This window comes from Acartia tonsa, chromosome 9 (assembly GCF_053477335.1).
Source record: "Acartia tonsa isolate MP-2025a chromosome 9, ASM5347733v1, whole genome shotgun sequence".
Lineage (NCBI taxonomy): Eukaryota > Metazoa > Arthropoda > Copepoda > Calanoida > Acartiidae > Acartia > Acartia tonsa.
The window spans coordinates 3,972,775-3,994,825 of record NC_137268.1 but is presented as its reverse complement, the minus strand read 5'-3'; the positions used below and the strand labels follow the sequence as shown (position 1 = coordinate 3,994,825).

General features: G+C 31.2%; 1 protein-coding gene across 1 annotated transcript in view; it reads left to right on the top strand.

Annotated features, from left to right (window-relative positions):
* Positions 1 to 22,051, top strand: part of LOC145328042 (uncharacterized) — an 83,308-nt gene that overhangs the window by 42,979 nt on the left and 18,278 nt on the right. The window contains exons 4-5 of the mRNA XM_080171592.1: positions 2,591 to 2,669; positions 6,772 to 6,830. Coding sequence (XP_080027718.1) covers positions 2,591 to 2,669; positions 6,772 to 6,830 — 138 coding nt within the window. The remainder of the gene's footprint in view (positions 1 to 2,590; positions 2,670 to 6,771; positions 6,831 to 22,051) is intronic.

Below are 22,051 nucleotides of genomic sequence, written 5' to 3'. Positions count from 1 at the left end.
CAATCATTGACTGCTGGAGGTCAGCTTGGACTACAAGTGTTCAGCTTGCTAGATAAAAGGGCTCGCCAAGAAATGTAGGTCAACCAGATATCAGGCAGGTGACCTACCAAAAAAAAGGTCTATTGGCAGACTTTCTATAATAGGTTCTTTACATTCTACTGTCAGCCTTAAATTAATCTAATTTGTGAGTTTCTAAAATTGGATATCAGAGTTTATTGTAGAATGTTTGGAAAGTAATTGTGTCCTATTCAAAAGAAATCTGATATTTAATTCAGCATAAAATTGGTTGGAAATTTTACAAATGACTAATCAATTTCAATACATAAAATTTTACAAGGACAACTTTGTCAACAAGTTGAGCAAGAACAAAAAACAAATAGAGTAGTTATATATCTTTCAGAACAAACAATTTTAAGTGAAAGACCATTAATAGTAATTTCTCACTTCATATTATAAACAGCTTTCCGCGGATATGAAATGTACAATTATAAAATAAAAGGGCACATGCAAAAGAAACTGGTTTTAATCTTATGATTGTACATTTTCATATTCGTAGAATACTGGATATAAAAAGAATAAGATGCTAGATATAATTTTTTTGTATGAATGAGAACTGGTTCTAATTATAATCGGTTTTGAATGAATACAAGAAAATAAAATTAGAATTAAAGACACAAATATGTTTTTGAAGGCTCTTCGTCTTTTAGTAATTCTAAAACATAGATTTTTAGTAATGCCAAAAAATACAGAAGAGAAGTAGAGAAAAAGAGAAAATAATGTCTGTCTGCGATTTATCTCTTTGTATAATCAAAATCAATTATTTATCATTACTTCAAAAATGAAAATTACTTGGAATTGTAAAAAGACTAATTTCAGAATAATCTGATAGAGACAAGGATGCAGGGACATTGGACTGTAAATTATGCTGGTACCCAAAGTTTTGTGAACAAGATCTTTTATTTGTTGGCTTAAAAACTTGGGTATTTTAATTCTATATTGATTGGTTTGAGAGTCTGAAAATAAAACATTTATTTAAAAAAAACTCCCATTATACAAAAAGAGCATAAAATGATATAGAAAGTTAAACTGACACTAACAGCATACAGAAAATAGGTTGATTTATAACCTAAATGAATAGCTATGCATTTTTTTGGGACAAAAAGCATGAAATTATTTTGATATCACACAAACATAAAGTTCAACTACCTTCCTGTTTGTGTAACACTTTCAATATAGCTCCTCTTTGAGCTTCTATCTGTATTATTAAATTTCAAGGATTATTTTGCTTTTACTAATAAATTTAAATCCACTTCTGAAAAGTTTGAGTGATCAAAAAAGTAGTTGTCCTATTGGTGTAGCCTAAAATAAAACCTTAAGTATTTAGAATTTAGATAGTAAACTGAATAAGAATTTTTATTGATAAATGTGATAGAATTACATTAAAAAAAATTCAGGCATTAATCAACTAGGCTAACCACCTAACTTTGGAAATTATTTACATTGTTTTACCCAGATTTTGCAAAAAAAATTCCATACATTTCATTTATTCCACTTTCACACAAATATAGAACCTACTATGTTTTTTAGATTGCTGCAGAATTGTCTGATTTTTTCATAGACAGTTTATAATTTAGATTTTATTTTACAAAAATAAACATGATAGTACAATAGTTTTATGCCTCTTTTTTGGTCTTTAATGCTGTTTAGTCTTGCTAAAAAAGCTAATAAATAAAATTTTTTTTTAATTATTAAAAATTATGATACAACCATATTATGCATTAAAAAATGTATTTACTTTTTCAATTGTCTAATTTTCTATAGTTGTGTCTCTAGGAAAGTTTGCAAATGGCAAAATTGTTGATGCATTTCATATTTTAGCCAACAAATATACAGCATATAAAATAATTAGGCTAGAATGAATATAATTGCAGGCAATAATAATAATAATTAATAGGGAAATTTTTTAATGCATTGTTTATTTGCTTGTATGTTTTTCCACCCAAAATGCATTTGTTAAAATATCTGTATATATGATTCATATTTGTTTGTCTGTCAACCTTTTTGGGTGTCTCTTTTTTGTCAGTATGTCTAAATTTCAATGTCTGTCTGTCTTTGAATTCATGATTTTGTCTGTCTATATGACAAGTGGTCTAAATTTTGTCTAGCAATCTGTCTGTTAGTCAATGTGTTAATACTGTTGAACCTAATTGCTAACCTGTAGTATTAGCATAATTACTAATGTTTTGACTTGCTGTCAGGTTCTTGTCTCGACCACACTGTGTCATTCTAAAGACATTAAAAATTGTACATTTTGCTGCTATGTCAGGCATGTGTCATCAATAGTAAGAGTAAAGGGGAATGTCATTAACACATATATATATAGGACGTCCTGACAAAGGTCGTGAAATCAAAGGGTTGGTTACGTGAATGGATGATTTACAATACAATTATAAGATGCAGAGTTTGTTTCAAGGTGCGTGGACAGGTCATAGTGCCATACTAATAGTTAACTATAAGGGTTGTCAGTTTTAAAAGCTGCTAATTTTGATATTAACCTATCCCTAAAAAATTTTTAATAATTTTTTTTCAGGATTTTTTCTGGTGTACTTTGTGGAAGAAATGGTGCATGTAGTTTTACATTTTACAAAACACAAAGAAACAGTGCATAGGTAACTTTTTTGCCCAGCTCTTAAAAAAACTGTTAGAGGTCGACTGATTTATTCTGTAGGTCAACCTAAACAAGTACAACTAACAAATGGCTTTGTAGAATCGGTCAACCTAAAGCTTCTTTAGGTCGACCTGTAATTTCAAGAGGTTGACCCATGTCTTTTGTGCACTAGGCTTTTGTTATAATATCAGAATCGCAGCTACCTTTATAATGATACAATGTATGTATGTTCAATGTTCATATTAAAGTAAATGATGAAGGGGGCACGAGATATTTGTAACTCTACCCACGTGGTGGAGACTCTGTGTTGACTCTGTATTGGTTCTTTGACATCAGCTAATAGCGTCGGAGATATAAACACAGCCAAGTCCCTATTAAAGAACAGAAAGCAATTTGCTATCAGACGAAAGGTGTCTCTACCACTTGGGCCAAGTAGTTGCCTGTTTTGTACATCTAGACTTATAATTTATAATACAAAAAAGAATGATGTCTGTCTGTCTGTCTATCCGTCTGTCTGTCTGTATGTCCGTCTGTCTGTCTGTCTGAAGCTTAAGATCTCAGTAACCACTGAACTGATTGGGCTCTTCTTTTCAAGAAATATATCTACTCATCCCCCCCCCCCCCTCCCTCCAATAAAAGATATATCTTTAAATTAGAATTTAAAAAAGGGGGTGATCGACTACCCCCCTCTAAATTTTTTTTTTACCTTTTTAAAAATCTAAAATTATGCCAAAAAGTAATTTTGAAGAGGGAGGAGGAATTCCCAATACATTTTGGGGCGGAGACCCTAGAGGCTAGGAGCGAATCCGCTAGTTACATTTACATATAGATTATAGAATTATACAAACATTGGGTAAGATTTTGTACAACTATAATTTGTGGATAACAAATATTTAGATTCATTATTTTTGCAAAAGAAATATTACTATTTTGAATTAAAACTAGTAGTAACTAAATTTTACATATAAAAACTAATTTTCTGCTACTTGGTTACAAATAAGATTTAAGTCTATTCATAAAATAATATCATCAAAAGAAAAGCATTTACATTCATATTTTATTTTTTTTTTTATTTTAAATCAAGATCGGATTAAACGCTTCAGGGTATATACCTATTGGTCCTGTGGTGGTTTTAAGCTATTTTCTTGGGGGGTGGGACACAACCAACTCCCTTAAAAATGAAAATTCTCCCCCCCCCCAAAAAAAAAAAAAATTATGCAGTTACTTTACTATAAATGGCAGCACCAGAAATACTTAATTTTTTTTATTTCTTTTTTAACTCAACTCTTGGGGCAAAGTCTCTAGAGGCTAGGGGCGAAGCCGCTAGTATAAAAATAAAGTGTCATTTTATTCACATTCAAAATGATTATGATATAAGCCAATTGAATATTAAAATGCTTTGGGCAATGAAATAGATTTAAAATAACAGTTTTAATAAACTTAGAGTAACTTAAAGACCATGGTCTTTGTATCCACTACCTTTTATCCTTATAATAAAGTAACAGGATGTGTGTATGTCTGTCTGTTTGTCTGTCTGTACCGAAGGATCTCGCTAACAGCTGAACCGATTGGGTTCTCTTTGACAGGATATCTTCTCATAGGGCCCGGGAAGGTTTATAACTATTTTTGGGGAGGGTAACACCACCCTCCCAAGAGAAATAAAAAAATCGAAAAAATTAATTATTTGAGATATCGTAGAATTTGAAAGCAATAAATAGGTATCGTAGAGACTTGAACAAAAAAAACATTTAAAGGGCCACTAGAGGCCTCTAGGGGCGTAGCTGCTAGTCGTATATATAAAAGCAGTGCTCCTCTATGGCCTAGGTATGTTTGTACGTCCAAATATAAAATGCGGGTGAAGAGGATGTTGTGGATACGCCTACTTTTCAGAATTTTTTAAAAATTACAAGTAATAAAAAAGAGAGTGGGATGTAATTCGGTTTAGGGGTGATTTTTTGAAATAATCTACCAAAGTTCATGAATTAATCAAATCATTATTTATTGTCAAAATCAACTCAGTCGTTAAATTTGTAATGAACTCTATTTGTATGAAAGCTGTACTTACTTAAAAATGCCTAACAGCTATTTTTGCTGACATAAATACATTCAATATTCACACGTTTAATTCAATTGTTTCTTTTTCAAACACATCTTTATATTTAGTTATTTTGAAATCCGTTCTAAATAGCAATGCTTCTAAATATTTATAAATATTTTGTTCTGTCTGGCTGTCCATTCGTAACTCCAAAGAGGAAATGTAAATTAGGTTATCATCTTATAAGTCAACTTAATGACCTTTTTGCCAAAGTATTAACAACATTCGAAAGAAATGTTAATTTGATAAATAAACATTTTATATTTCAACAGATTTTAAAATGATAAAATAAGTTTAATTTCTATTATTAGATCTTTTAAACATTCCAATTAATGCATTAATTTAGTGGACCTAATAATTCCACTATGGCAAATTTTGTGCGAATTTATATTTTTTTAAAAGAATTATTATAGACAAAAAATATCAACAATGAGGGACAATGACCGATAAATTGATGTACATCCCCAATAATAATACACAGAATTATCCCCTCTGTAGATTACAATTAGTCGTTAAAACGTCGCTCAACTTATTGAACCAATCAATCAAAATTGAATAAAAGTCCCCGAAGTTATTAAGCCAACAAATAAGAAAACTTTATTATACAACTTTAGGGACTAGTGTAATAAAAATCCCAATGTCCCATACCTCCCTATTTAACAATAATATTTGTCTTTTCTTTGCTTTCACTTTACACCTTGAACCTAATTATTATTGGTCTAAAATGTATTGTTCTAATGTTAATACAAAGAAACTGTTTTTATTATTACTGCTTTGTTTGGGTGCAAGCTCTAACAGGGACAAGTGTTCAGCAGTTTTATTCATGTTGTTGTTTTAGCATTGAAATTAAAATTATGTAAATATTTCGAGCCAAAATAGCTAATTGAACTTATTTTTAAAAAAAGAAACACTAATATATTTTTTGCAAAATTTTTGGATACAGTTTTTAAAAAATTAATTTGATTCTTAAATATCCTAGCAAACCCAATTTTTTCTTGACAACTATATATGTCAAAAAGCATTCCATATGCACAGACCGGTGACCATATCCTAGTTACAGAGTAACTATACAACTAAATTGAAAAAAAAGAAATTAGTTTCTATTTATATTTTCAAACATAAATATTGTTTCTATGTCTCTAAGCCCTTAGTGCATCAAGGTGTTCAAATGCACAATAAAAGTTGTACAATAATGGATATATAATATACGTGGATATTATGCTATGGAAAATTTTCGTCAATTAGGTTGCTAAGATGGAACTCATTTATTGGTCTGTTCCCTAATCCAGTAGGAGGGGATGGGGTGGAGTAAAGGGAGTGGATAGGGGGTAGCGTTATTTTAGCCCTCTGGGAGTTTCACTTTATTGGAGAACATGAACATCTGGTGTAACATCCATGTAATAATATTTCCATTTGTGCAACAATTATAGAACATAAAATCTTCGGGGGCGATCAACCAAAGATTAAGTTGTGGAGGGAGCTAGTAATATTAAAAGCGAAGCTTTTCTATAATACTATAATCGATTCCAAACTTTGCATGATGATTCCTGTAGAAGTTGGGTACAATTAAGAAAGCGTAGCAACTCTATAATCAATAAAGGAATGTCCGTATGTCCATTTTAAACATGTCGATTTTTAAATTTTTTGACAACAAATTTTTTATGTTAAAATTATCCGATTCTTCTGTTTTTTTTAAACTGATTCCTATTACAACAAGGTACAATGTTATAAGCGAAGAATCTCTATAAACAAGTCCCAAAAATGTAAGTATGTCCTTAATCTACAATCTACAAATGGTAATGTTCGTTTGTCCTTTCATTTCAGATCTTCGCTTTTATGAATGTTGTCATCCTTGTTTTTTTTGTGGGTTGGGGGTTATTTTTTCTCGGCGATATATCTATAAGAGAAGAAATTAGGCAGATCAATGCTAAACAGCCTAAAACTTTACTATACTAATGCTAAACCTGAAAATTGTAGAATTTAATTTTATACTCCTACTCCATTTTAGGACGTTTTCAATGAGAAAATCCGCAACTGAACACGAACATGATCACGAAAATGCTAATGGTGAGTGACATTTTTTAAAAAGAAAATATCTGTTTAGCTTATGATATTACGAAATAACCCTTTTGCTTGTTTTCGAAGGATTTTTTTCTAGGGTTTGATGTATCATCAGCATAATAGCATAAAAATGCTAAGGACCAAACAAAGCTTTACAATACATTCAACACTGGCCTTATTAACCTTTGAAATTTTTAGAGAGAGAGTGAACATTGTGCTGTTTATTACACTAGTCCTTAAAGTTTTATATTTGCGCTTTCTTATTCGTTAACAACTTTAGGAACTTTTATTGAATTTTGATTGATTGATGCATTAAGGTTAGTATTCAAACGTTTCAACCACTAATTGTAATCATCAAAGGGGAAAATGTGTGTATCATCATTGGGAATTTATAGGTCATTGTCTTATCCCTTTAGATCCCTAAAGATTTATTAATATGTCATATGTACTATGTATACTTGTATATTAGCAATGACCTTGTGACAGGGATCGAGAGGGATAAGGTAACTGTAAAAAAATAAGCCTGTTTGGCGCACAAAACTATGAATTCGGGTATTTTTTTGTAGGCAAGATAAAATATTTTTTTTTAATTTTCCAAATCCCTCACAATTTAATGCTCTGTAATGTAGGTATGTACAAATTTTGGGGGCAAGGCAGGCTTGCTTGGAAAAACCCGGCGTTTTATAACCGGCTTAACTTTTACATAAAGACGAATTAAGGAGTAAAGATTTAAAGTAGTCAAATAATAGGGGTACAGTTAAATTTTTCAACTTTTTTAGTCTACATAAGTTTAAATATTTTAACCATTAGCAGGATTGAATCATATAAAATTATGTAGGTATGTCACATAGTTAAAGCTTGCCTTTAACACAGGTATACCTAAAAGATTGTAATTTTTTTGTTTTGTTTTTTATGAATTTTATGGTAAAACTGTATCAAAAAGAGTCAATTTGTTGACAAAACTTTTTTTCTTGCCATTTTTAGCTTTTTAAATGTTTTTTTTACCTTTCTCTTTATCTTTTAGTAAAAAGTCCAGTTATACATTTTTTGCGGGTGGGTGTTTTGTTGTTGAAAATAGACGGGGAGATGCGTCAGATATGACTATAAAGATGCGTAAAATTGCGTCACACTTGCGTATTTATTGTTGTATACTGAACTATTCCAGTATGGCCTCCAAACCGAATATCATCCGATGGATTAGAATTGTTTCTGATCCATATTGATAAATCATGTATTACATCGTAATATAGACATTTTTCCACGAATAACAAAATAAAAATTTTAAAATTAATACCAGTTTTGTTTTCCTATTTTGGCAAACAAAACTATAAGCGGAAATATGTCTATAATACGATTCTATTGCTAATTATCAATGAATCAATCACTATATGTGACCTTTTTGGAAGGCAGATCATTTTAAAAAATTTAATTATGAAAATATTTCGTTTAGCGTAACATTTAACCGTTCTTATGGACTAAAAAATTATGTAAGATTTGACATTTAATCCAATAGTGTGTTATGTATACATCTAAATCATTGTTGTTGGATGGGGGGGTAGGGGGTATAGAGGGGTGGTAACACTCCCCTACATTTGAAAGGTCTGTCTTACCCTTTCTTTACCCCCCCCCCTGGTGAATCAATGTGCACGCCACTGAAATAAATCTTAACTACACCATTTCATAGATTTTAGTAGCACAGCTGCTATTTTATTGATCAGTATGTCAATTTCTAGATTTTAAAAGAATGATTTCTTATTATTTTTTTCATCTTATAATTGTAAGTGTCATAAAATTTCTGAGATTATAAATTTTTATGGTGTTTTTATGATGAAATGTGAAGAAAAAAGGCGTGCACTTCATTTAATTTTAAATTAACGCTTAGTGGTACTACAGAAGTATTGCTTAACAAGGATAGCAACATAAATAAAAGCGAAGCTAAACTAATCATTTAGACAAAACTAATAAGCAATCATAAACGAATTTTACCTACTTAATTCAATATCTAACGTTATTTGAAAGTTTGAAATCAATAGGACTATTACAACAAGCCTAAATTAACAATAAGTCCTATATTTTTAGAAAGAGCGGACGGACCTGTCCTTATTATAAAAAATCTTTGCTTTTAGTATAAAGAAGACATTTATATATTAAAAAATCTACGACAAGGAATCAGTATTATGACAAAAAAATCAATCCAGCCCATTTTCTCTATCTTCTACAAGATAGAAATAACCAAAAAATAAAAAACAAGTAGTCAGGCAGAAGGTCAGAAAAAAGACAAACACAGAATTAAACAGAGACAGAGAAGGTTAACAGAAAAACTTTCATAATTTGTAGAACCTCAACTCTTTTAAACATCAATGTATGACGCTCAAAACGATCAACCTTGAGTTTTAAATTGGTCGGTTCTAACATATTTTAAACATCTCAGTAACGCCAGATATTTGGCTAAGGCAAGCTTGGTTTTTGTCTGTTATATTTAAGTTTAAAAGTCACTTCAAAAATGTCTTAATAAATAAAAAAAATCTCTAGATGGTTTTTATATCAATTCCGTGGAATTATTTTAAAACAAATGGATAAGTAAGTAAGAAGTAAGATCATATTTTGATGGGGGAGTAATAGTTATCTTCAATTACATTTCCATGTTTCCAAACAATCCAAAAAGTTATTTATCGCATCGTATTGTAGACAGTTTTTCATGTATATTGAGAAAAAAAATTAAGATTAATACCAGTTTTGTTAGACCGGGACTTCGACAACTCGGTATTAACTTTTTTAAAATATTTGTGGAAAAGTGTCTGTAAGTCGATGCTTTTTTAGTATGGTTGAGAACCGGTTCTAATCCAGCGGATATTATGAGGTTTCGAAGCCATATTGGAAAATCTTTCCGATTGTTTGTTTGTGTTTTTATTAGATTTCCTATTTTTTTCTGATAGATATGAATGTACTAAATATTTTTGAAAATGTTAATAAAAAACTGGATTATTGAAAATAATAACATTTTTCTTATAATGAAAAGAGACAGAGTTAAAAGAACTAGTGGTAATACAAAGAGGTAGATATTAAACAAAATTTCTACTGTTTAGCAACATACGAGATTTCTTTTTTGACAAGTTATGCTGCCACTATGATTTATTGGTTATTTATATAATATGGCACACAAATTAGAATTTTTATTATATTTTAATTCTTATTTTTCAAATTTCTTTGTACTAAAACTTCAAAAAAAAATTTTTTTTTATGAATGGTTTTGATGATTAAAACAAAACAAATTCAAAAACATTTTGACCACTTCATTAGAATTGATTTAACCAAAATATGGTGAGGAATTTGTATGCACTTTTGTTTAGTTAAGCACAAAATCTACTTCTTTTTAGTTATGCAGCTTTTTTATGTACAAGGTAGTTATATCCCCTGCAGGGTCTATGCATAAAAAAAAACACTTCCTTCTTATTTGGGTTGGGGTTTTTCTGCTTCCTACATACTTTAAGGAAAAGCCCCATTGCTTCTGAAATGAATAGTATTTCTTATTTTTTTGTGGAGGGGAGAGAAGGGGTTGATATTTTAAAAGTTATTTAAAGGACGCCTGCAAGAAATACCACGCTTAAACTGCTGAAAGACTGCCACAAGTAGACCCAATACCCAAAATTTAAAGCCTTCAGCTTTAATAACAAAAAAGTTCTAGGCATTTCAAAAAAGCATTTTATATACAATGGAAATTTTGAAAGATTTCCGATGCTCATAAAAGAAAAAACAATATTAAATTACGTCGCCTAGGCACAAAATTATAACCTTATCTTTGTCAGAAATTTAGATTGCCTGTAACTGATTACATTTTTACAATAAAAACACCACATTTTATAGTCAAAATCTATGAAAAAAATTCAATTTAAATTGCATTTTAAACAAAAATCATAGCGGAAACAAAGGGGGAAACTTCTGCAAGCTCAGCTGTGATTGGTTGCTAAGCTGATTCAGCCTTCTGATTGGTTACAGTACACTCGTTATAATGCAAGTTAAACTTAATTTTTTTTCATGATTTTGACTATAAAAATGGGTATTTTATTGTAAATATATAATTAGTTACTGGCAATCTAAATTTATGACAAAAATAAGCTTATAATTTTGTTTCTAGCCCACGTAGTTTAATTTCAAAATTTCTAACATTAGCATTCAAATTCTTTCAAAATTTTCATTGTACATAAAATGTCAGTTTAGAATGTCTAGAACTTTTTTGTTATAGAAGCTGAAGGCTTCAAATTTTAGGTATTGGGTCTACTTGTGGCAGTCTTTCAGCAGTTAAAGCGTGGTATTCCTTGCAGGCTTCCTTTAAGTAGTTGGCCAATCTCCTTTTCTTGTAAAATAGTCTTAAATCTGACTGGGCAAAAAAATCGCTTATTACCAATCTCCAAAGATGATTAAAGGCCTTCCACAGATTATGACGTCAAACAATATAATAGCCAATGAGAGGCAAGTGTATACTGTAATTGACCAGTGGTAAAATTTATGCTGGTCTCTCATTGTTTATTTTATCGTATGACGTCATAATCTGTGGAGGGACTTTAATCATCTTCCCTATCTCCACTAAGATAAAACGCTATATTAGCCGAACAAATTGACTGTAGTGTTTTCAAATGCCACACAGCAACAAACAAAACGGGTCGTGTAAAAGTTTTTTATGTCCCCTCCCAAAAGTTATTTAAAAATCAGTTATATTAGTTCATCAATAGACACGCCAAAAAAACAAGGAAAATTTTCAAAGTAACAAAATATCCCATATGCTAAAGTAAAAGTATGTGTGTATGACCAATAAGATCTAGTAAACGGCTGGACCGATCATTGAACAATTTGCAGGGAAGTTTTATATTAGGCCAGGAAAGGTTTTAGTTTAAGTTTTAGATGTTATGTAGGGCCCAAAAAAAAAAAAATTCTTTACAACCAAAAATTAAAGGGGAAAGAGAAAAGTGATAAAAATATTTTTTAAAGTTTTTCTCGTATTCATTCGAGTCCGGTGGATAGGAACCGGTTCTCATCCATACGAAAAAACTATGTCTAGCATCGTATTATATCCAGCTTTCTACGAATATAGAAATGTACAATTATAAAATTAAACCAGTTTTCTAGCCCGTGCCTTCGGCACCTCGGGGCTAAAAAAACTAGTTTTAATCTTATAATTGTACATTCTATATCCGCGGAAAGCGGTTTATAATACGACGAAAGAAATAACTATTATTTACTTAAGATCTTTGAAGCAGAATGTCATTTAGTAGTTTGACTTTTTAGATTTTATGCTCTGACTTAAGTAGGAGCTCCACTCTGTTTAAAGAATATTTGGCATTATTGAATATCTTTCATGTTTAATTCATTTTAGATGAATATTTTTTTCATAGTAAAATTACTGGGTCAGAAAAAAAATATATTCATTTACAAAATTGAACCAAAAATTGATTATTAGAAAAATGTTTGTTTTTCGCTAATTTTGTAGTTTTTATGTAAATTTAGATGACACTTAAAATTTCTAAAACATTAAGCATATATTTCACTTTTTTTAAGCAGGCATAATTTACATTATATAAATGGTTTATAATTTTATAATTTTGTAAAGTAAAAATCAATGATACATCGTCATTTTTCTTCTAAAGAATGATGACTCTTTTTTAACGCAAATGAACAGGATTAATGGATTTTTTTTTCTTAGTTCCTAAATCTTCTTCTTACACTAATATTTTTACAATTTTAATCGAATTGCTAGCCGAAAACACACTATCTTAATTAGACCTACCTACTTTATTTGTTTTTAACCTCATTTTTTTTGTAAACTACAAATGATTAAAAACGCTCTAATAGATTTTCCTGCATAGACGTTCTAGGTATGGGTAAAGGGATGATTACCACCCTCAAACTTTGAAATCAGTTATCCCCCCCTCCATCAAACCTTTGAAGTTCCTCATTTTACCCCACTCAAAGAAGATGATTAAATTCCCTCTACAGATTTTGGCGTCATTCGATAGAATAGCCAATGAGAGGCCAGTATACACTGTAATTGACCAATTGTAAATTTTGTGCTGGCCTCTCATTGGTTATTTCATCGTATGACATCATAATCTGTGGAGGGACTTTAATCATCTTCCCCCTCAAAATATAATGCTTTGCCATCCCTGCTTCCCTGTAAGGGAACAAATTTTAAAGTACTTCATATCCATCTATCAATCTAAGTAACAAGGACAATAATGCACCATAAGCAAATTTGGAAATGGCGTAATAAAGAGGTCATGAAGCTTAGTGCAATAAATGTGCGCACACACAAACATTTTGATATTAAAAGCCATGTAGGATTGTAATTAGGTCAGAGTCTGCCCCATCCCCCTTCATGTTAACACATCCTGCTAAAACCCTGTGCACACCACTGTATGCCTCTACATAACATAACCTTATTTATGATTATTTAATGCGCTAAATGTAGTTTATATGTGATTGGATCCATGCATGTTCTAGATAAATTATTTTTCCTTGCCCTATCCCTGAATCTCAGTATATACCCTTTTTGTTCTTGATTATTTGTAAGACGTAAAAATGGTTACAAAACCTAATTACTACACACACTTCGCCCACCCACAAAAACAAATATGCACACCACGCTAATCAGTTTGAATTGGTTAAAATTTTATTTTAACTGGTTAGGATTAAGAATTATATGTTTGGATTAATAGTGTAAAATAGGCATTTTTCTATTACTTTAATTTACAGTTGCGCCTCTAGTATCCAGGGGATTTGAATTGGAAGTGGTTAGAGTAGAAAATAGAATATAGCTTTAAACCATACCAAGTCTTTTATAAAATTAGAAATAAAAGAGCCAACAACAATCCAATAAAAATGCGGCATACAAAAATAACCGTACATATAATATCCTTATTAGCCCATGGTTTTAAGAAATAGCACGAAAAAAGAATTCTTAAATGATACATAATATAGGAGTGGGTTTGAAGTTATGAGTGTTTCCAAAACATGAAGATTATTGTTATTTAGCGATTTTAGTTGGCAAAACACTTCCTTTTTGAATAAAAATCCATGCAAAAACCTTTAAACCTATTGGAAATTACAGTTTTGCAAGGGTTTGCTGAACTTCATCTAACCTAACCAAAAGGTAATAAGACATAATTTTTTTTTTATATACATAGTTCTTCATTAATTCAAGTTTATAGTAGTAAGTTTTTTTTTCTGTCTGTAGCAAAGGATCTCGCTAACCAGCGAACAAAATGTTATGGGAAAGGGTACCATTATCATCACAAGAGAAATCGCCCCTAGAAAAAATGGCCTCTCCCCCAAAAAAATTGAAAACTTTTTCTTCATAAAACTACAAATGAAAAAATGACCTCTCCCCCAAAAAATTTTAAAATTTTTTTCGACTTCCCCCAAGCCTCAAGTTTATAAATAAACAAGTTATTTTTGGGATTTTAATGGCCATTATAACAGTAATTCAAATTGTACAATTAAGATAAAATCAAGATATTTGTGTTACATTGAATAAAGTCCAAGGAATGGGTTATTGCATTCTTATGAATGCTATTTTACCCTTGAAGGGTGAACTTACAAACATACCAAAAATATTTTAAACAAGAGCATTACATTATAAATATCATAATTGGAAACGATGATAGTTTTAAATGTTTAGTAACCTTTAGAGAATTATTATTTTCATATAATTTTAAAAAGTCAATACTTTTTTCAAAAAGCTGCTTCACCCCTAGCCTCTAGGGGAGTACGGAAGAATGTAAATCTTCCCCTAAGACAATTATTGGGCCCTCCTGAAAAGTATTTTCCAAAATCCATAGCTTTCAATACAAAATTCCTTCTTCTTTATATTATAGGATAAGCCTTTTCCTTAAAAACCTTCAAGAAGAAGTATTAGAAATATGAACAAAAATAAAAAAAAACTTCAAAATAAATCAGACTTAATTATCCTAATGCCACATACCTATATTGATTGACAAACAGATGACACACGTTATTCTCAACGGAAGGACAAATAGACAGAAAAAACTGACAGGCAGACACTCAGACAGACAGCCAACTGCAGGTGTATAGCTGTATGTATTAAATGAACACCTATGTGGGGTATTTTACATAAGCGGAAGCCGGTGTTGCCTTAAAGGGACAATATGTAAGGAAATTCCAACCATTGTTTGCAAGGAAAGTAAGTTTATGGAATGACACAAAATCAACCAATCAAGCCGTAAAATTATTGTTTTTCAAAGAACCTATCCAGAGGTCGAAATACTATAACGATTTACAAACCTTTTCCCCCACATAAATCTTTACAAGTTTCTTAAGTCATTTTTTTGACACTCTCACATCCTCCCCAAGAATTTGTTAAACAACCGCAGGACTAGTAAGTATATACCCTAAGAAGTACAACATTGTTGGTCCAGTGGTTAACGATATCTTAAGATCAGACAGACATCATTCTACTTTTTTATCATATAGAAATTATTTATTTGTAGATGTACAGTTAAACTCAAACTATGCCCATTTATAATTAGGCTTATCTTAAAATCTGTCACACATAGTTTTGGCATATTAGTGTCATGTCAAGATTTCGATTGGAAGAAAAATGTGATTTTTGGACATTTAACTTGAATTATGTATTTTACATATATAGTGCAACAAGTAGGATGTTTGTGCATGTCTATGAGTTAATAAAATATCTTAAATCATAGAATCAATCTGTAGGTGTACAATTTGATGTTTTGCAGGTTGGGTGGAGTAGTGGGGGAATAACTTGAATCCCCCCCAAGAAAATCATCTTTAGAATAATATATACCCAAAAGCAACCCAATGAAATAAGTTTCAACAAAGAATAACTAATTTATACTGGCGAGCAATAGCAAGTGCTTGTAAGTAAACCTTTAAATTTGAAAGAACATACTGTTACTTGTTGTAAAGGTTAAAAGGTTGAACACCTACAATTCACAGTTGGACGTCTTTAACAGCATTCATCAGTGTTTATGCAAAATGGATAATTTTATTTATAAAAAAAAATCTGGCAGTTACAACAGAAGTTATGATCACTAACATATTAAATCAATAGAAAAAGAAAGCAAGTATTTTCAATCACTTTACAATTAAGGCAAGTTTTAGGCTATTTTCCATAATGTTCCAATCACTTTTTCACTATACTGGAAGTCCTGGGCAAAGAACTCTTTTTAGAAAAGGAAAAGTTTCATGAAAGGCAACAAGAAAAACAATTTTACGAAATTTTTATTTCATTTCACTGTTTTGTATGAAAGCTCTCAACTTTATGTGTTATACAAAAATGAATCTTCCTGTTTGTTTACAGCCAAAAAATCTTAATGCTTTTAGTGTTTTGATATCTAATTTAGTTTGGTTTTCAATCATGTTTTTTTTAAATCTAAACCAAATGTAAATAATTTTTAAAACTTTTATAAAACCTGTGTATTTAGACCCTACAGTATTACTACCATTAATATTGTGGCTGAAATGTTTGGGGAAAAAAAAGATTGCTTTATTCACCATTAAAGGCATCACATGCAAAAAAATTTCTTGAATGACTTAACACAAATAGCTTAGAAGTTGATAATTTATTTTGTTTTACTAATAATGTTTTAATTATACCTTTCGTGTCATAAGAGAATAATTCATCTCTTTCTCCTTATCTTATAAATATACTTTGTTGTAATTTCTTTGAGCACAACACATGAAATAAACTCTTGTAATATGCATGTTTTGGTTTAACTACAAAAATGTGGAGTTTGGAATTGAGAAAAAAAATCTGAAATATCCATCTTTTAATTATAGTTTTATTAGATGTGTTGTTAAATGATTGCAGTATAATATAACAAAATATAAAATTTATCCAGCTTTTTAAAGTACACACGACCTTCCCTGAAGGCTCCATCCCCCCAGGTAGACCGATTGTCAGTGGGAGAGGTTCCATCACAGAAAACATCTCCAGATTTGTTGATCATCATACAAGATCTATGGTCAAAACTCTCCCATCTTACCTAGAGGACACCAGAGACTTCCTCAACATGTGTGAAGAAATAAATTTAGAGGGAGGAATACCTGATGATGCTATTATTGTAACTGTTGATGTCACTGCCCTGTATACAAACATCTGCAAGGAGGATGCCACCAGAGCTATGGCCGAAGCTCTTGCTAAAAGCAAAGATTTAGCTGTCCCTGCAACTCTAATACTTCAACTTCTAAACCTAGTATTCAGCTGCAATTTCTTTCAATTTGGTAAAGATTTATATCGTCAAACAATTGGTACAGCAATGGGCTCTCCCTCAGCTGTAAATTCTTCTACATTAACCATGGGAATGTTAATTGATCCTGTTATGAGACACATGGCAACACAGATTGAACCAGACACAGATCTTATCAGAAAATTTGCAAGATTCTTAGATGACATTATTTTCATATGGCTAGGAAGTGTGGACAACCTTGAAACTTACCTGACAAACATCAACAAAATTCATCCAACAATTAAATTCACCCACAGCTACACCTGCCCTTTTCCATGCAATATTACCGAACAACATGACTGCTTTTGCTATTCTTCACGTAGCATACCCTTCTTGGACACTCTGGTAACCATAAAAAACGAAAAAATCATTACAGACCTGTATAGAAAACCAACAGACAGAATGCAATATCTTCTTCCTTCATCCTGCCATCCACCACATACAATAAATAATATCCCATATTCGTTGTGCCACAGACTAGTGAGAATATGCTCAGAAGAAGACACTTTGATGAAAAGACTAGATGAACTCAAACTATTTTTACTGATGAGAAATTATGACGAGAAACTGATCAACACAAGCATACAAAAAGCCTTAAATCTAAAAAGGAGTGAAGCCCTTCAGAAAGTGACAAGAGAGAAGAAAAACAGAATACCCTTTGTTGTATCCTACCATCCATCATTGCCCCCACTGTCAAAAATACTTAAGGATGCATGGAAATTTATGACATTGAATGACCAACGCCTACAAGAAATTTTTCCCCACCCTCCCATGGTTGCTTACAGACAGCCAAGATCTGCTAGCTTAAGAGCACGCCTTGTAAAGACAAAATTACCATCAAGAAAACAGCGAACTTTACCTGGCCTCAAAAAATGCCAACAACCAAGATGTAATACCTGTAGCTATATTCAAGAAGGTAAAAAAGTTGTTAGCTCAAATAACAAGAAAATTTACATCAACCTACAAGAGAGTGTTACCTGTGAAAGTAAAAATGTGGTTTACTGCATTTCCTGTGACAAAGCTGCATGTAATTTTGTTCAATACATCGGTGAAACACAAGCTAAACTAAAAGTTAGGTTTGGCCAACACCTTGGTTATGTTAGAAGCACAGATCATGACAAATACCCAACAGGAAAACATTTTAATCTACCTGGACACAGCATGACCAACATGAAGCTTTCAGTCTTAGAAAAATGCAAACTGGACTCATCAAACTACAGAAAAATTCGGGAAGCTGAATACATCAATAAATTTGACACACTAAGAAATGGATTAAATAAAAAATTGTAATTTTACTTGTTATTTTATCTAAATATAAATTTACATTTGTTGCTTTGTTGTTAATCATTACTAAACTAATTTTTAATACTTTATTGTTTAATTTATGACAATTTTTCATACACTTTCATATAAAATTAAAATCTTTTCAACACATTCACGTATTTCTGTTTTGCTAATTGCAATATTTTTTTTAAAAAATACAAAAGTTATACAGTACAAAACTTTCATTCTTTTGAACTTTGATTCTTTTAAACCCCCATCCCTTCTACCCCTTCCCTTTACACCAAAACCAGCGGTTAAATTACTCAGTTTCAAACAAACCTTTGTACAGTAAAGAATAATAGAAGGGATAACCATATTCATTATAATACATTTAACTTTTTCTTTGTATTTTCGAGCACTTTTTCATTATTTTGTTGTTTCTTTACTTTAAAATAACCTAATTTTTTTCAAAATATATATCTGATTTTACTATAAATATATGAAATATGGTTAATTTTGTGCAGGTTGACAAGGATTAGATGTGATTTAATCGAAATATATTCCTACAAATTGAGCTGTGTGTTTTTCCTTGGATAGTCTCTTTTCAACATTGCTGCCGTGTATTATTCCATAAAATTTATAAAAGCAATTAAGTTTTTCATGGTGTTGATTAATATTTGAAAAATTCTTAATTCTTCACTTTATAAGCTCTGAAAGGGTAAAAACACTCTCAAAGATAGCACAATGACAAATTTACTAAAGATATCTACTAAAACATAATCTAGAACCTTTATACTGATTTTTCACGATGCCTTTTTTGAGATGCTTTGTCCTAAACGTGCAATTTTTGAGTTGCACTTATATTTTGAAGGAAATCGTGTAACGCATGGTGGCATTAGTACACGCAAAAATTAGCAACAACCATTCTACTACAAACTATTTCTGCAATCCTGTGCAAATATTTGTAGCCCCTGTTAAACGTGGAAATATTTATTTAACATAAAAGTTACATAATTTATGTCGGTGTAATTAAATGTAAACTTATGTGACATGTGTTTATTATCCCTTAACGGTCGGGGGAGGGTTGAATGCCCCCCCCCCCCCCTCCAGTTTTTTCTCATTTTCTGTGTGTGAAAGATAGAGAGCCAAAACTGCGTGACTTTTTGAGCATGGGTATGACACATAACTGAGAATTAGAGTTTTTTAGAATCTCCATCCTGGCGCGCGCAGGATGCCAGCGAACCTGGCAGGGTCATCCAGGTAAAGAGCAAAAATATGTTTTTTACTTAAACAAAGCATTTTATCTTACCAAAAAACTAAAATATCCACTAGTAGTACATCCTCATATGGATTACAGGTGTTCAAGTCAATTTCAGGTTCCAGGTCTGATCTGGCAGGTCTCCAGAAATCTTTAAAACGCTCCTGTGGCCGCAATTTTTGACTCAGAGACTTCAAATTTTAAACTTTAGCTTTTCTTACATGTCTACATGACGTATTAAAATTTTATAAAAAGATCCGCCGCCGTTTTCCTGCCGATCGCCAACTGCAGCGACCGATTAAGGTGTGGCAAGGGGCCCAACTGTTAAGGGTTAATAAGCTAATTTTTTTTTTGTCTACATTTGTTGATTATTACATTATGTCGATATAATGACAACGACAAATATTAGCAGGGTATAGCAGATATTTATCTTCCTCGTTAATAAAGTCTAATTAGGATACATTACGTGATATGACATTTTTAACATTGTATTACATCCAAGCGATTTTAACGGCAAAGATTTTTAGTTTTAAAATATACCGTCCGTCTGTTGTAAACACTATCTGTGCTTTCGCTCAATCCTATAAGTGGACCACTAAACATCCCCTCCTACTTATTTATAAAAATTTTAAAAAAATTATGTTCATAATATAACCTCTGTAATGTCGTACTGAATTGAAACTTTAAATTGTAATTAATAATTATATTTTGAGGGTTTTTTTTGTGTTGTGCTAATTATGAACTTATGTATGTTTTTTATTGCTTTTATTTCTTTTAAATTTAAATCTAGAAAATTGGAGGGGGGGGGGGGGAGTTACAGTATACCTAGCTCCCAAATAGATACCAAAGAAAATAATTTTGTTCACAGCTTAAACATTTATTTTAAAACCATTTAGGCCATTTATTCGTGGAAATATATTTTAATAAATTGATGTATAAGAATATACGTGAATACTATGACAGGGGAAAAAGTGTTGCAAATTAAGCTTGCTAAAACGGAACTCATTTATTTGTCAGTTCCTCCATTCAGTAGGAGTGGAGGGGGTAATGGAGTGAAGAGGAGAATCGTTATTTTAGCCCTCTGCAAGTTTCACTTTATTAGAGAACATGAAAATCTGGTTTAAGATCCACGTAATATATATTATAGCTATATCATTTTAATTTATGGCAATTATATTAATAATTTCTTATTTCCTTATAATAAGAAAAATTTTATAAATTTTCTTAAAAATCATAGTAGGAGCCGGGGGGAATTGCAGAAATAGAAGATGCTGCGCTACTTAGTAACAAAGTTACTTCAAAAAAGGTATTAAGCCCCTGAAGGGGCCGAAAAAATCTTTTCTTTTTCTGTTTTCGCGCCTAGTCATACTGCGCTTTAGGTGTATAGTACGTACGATCATAATGATTAATGTATTAATGTAAGCAGGGGCCCCAATCTTTCTAGTGTCAGTGTGCACTTTGTACATAAAATAGACATAATATATCTAGATGGGCCATCTAACCCCAAACTTACAAAAGAAAACCTATCAGACAAGTACATGTTTTTTGCAACGTACGGCCCATTGAAGTTTTACAAGCGTCGAAATTTTTCTCAAATATGATTTCCAGAAAGCTAACTTTATAGTAAGAAATTCTACTATTCACTTTACTTATTATGAAAAAAGCTTCACACTATACTAGAAAGAATTTTTACACGATATAATTTACCCAGGAAAAGCTTTATCTTAAGAAATACGACTATTAATAGCAGACTTATTATTCTAACTATTTTTTTTCTTAAACCAAGCACTTTCTTACCCAAATCTGTACACAATTTCAACCAATTCCACGGCACGGTTGTTCTTCCATTGTTATCCTTTTGGCTGATTTAGAGATTGTGTCTCTAGATTATCTCTATTGTACATATTGTAGAAAACAACTTGTACATTGTATACTGATTTCAAACAAGGATAGCAAAATTCTTAATGTTTATAATAATTCATCTATCATCCAGAGGTGGCCTCGCTGGGTTATGGCCCCATTCAGGGGTTGCGCACAGGGAAATACCCTCTCATGTACAAAGATTAAGACGTGTGTTTTTAGTGCTTTTTATGCTTTTTGTGGGAAGCTTTTTCTGTCCATCTATTTGGCTGTACATTTTTTTTTTATAAAATAAAAAACTAATAATAAGCTGAAACCAGTAAAGGAAGCCTGCAAGAAATACCACACTTTAACTGCTGAAAGACTGCCACAAGTAGACCCAATACCCCAAATTTGAAGCCTTAAGCTTCTGTAACAAAAAAGTTCTTTCAGCAGTTAAAGCGTGGTATTTCTTGCAGGCGTCCTTTAATAAGTAATATTTACAAATGTTTTGTACTGGTCCTTAGTTGATTTCATTCATTAAAATCGGTTGGTTGTAGCCAATAACATCTCCATTGATTGTTTTTGTAATATTATTCTTT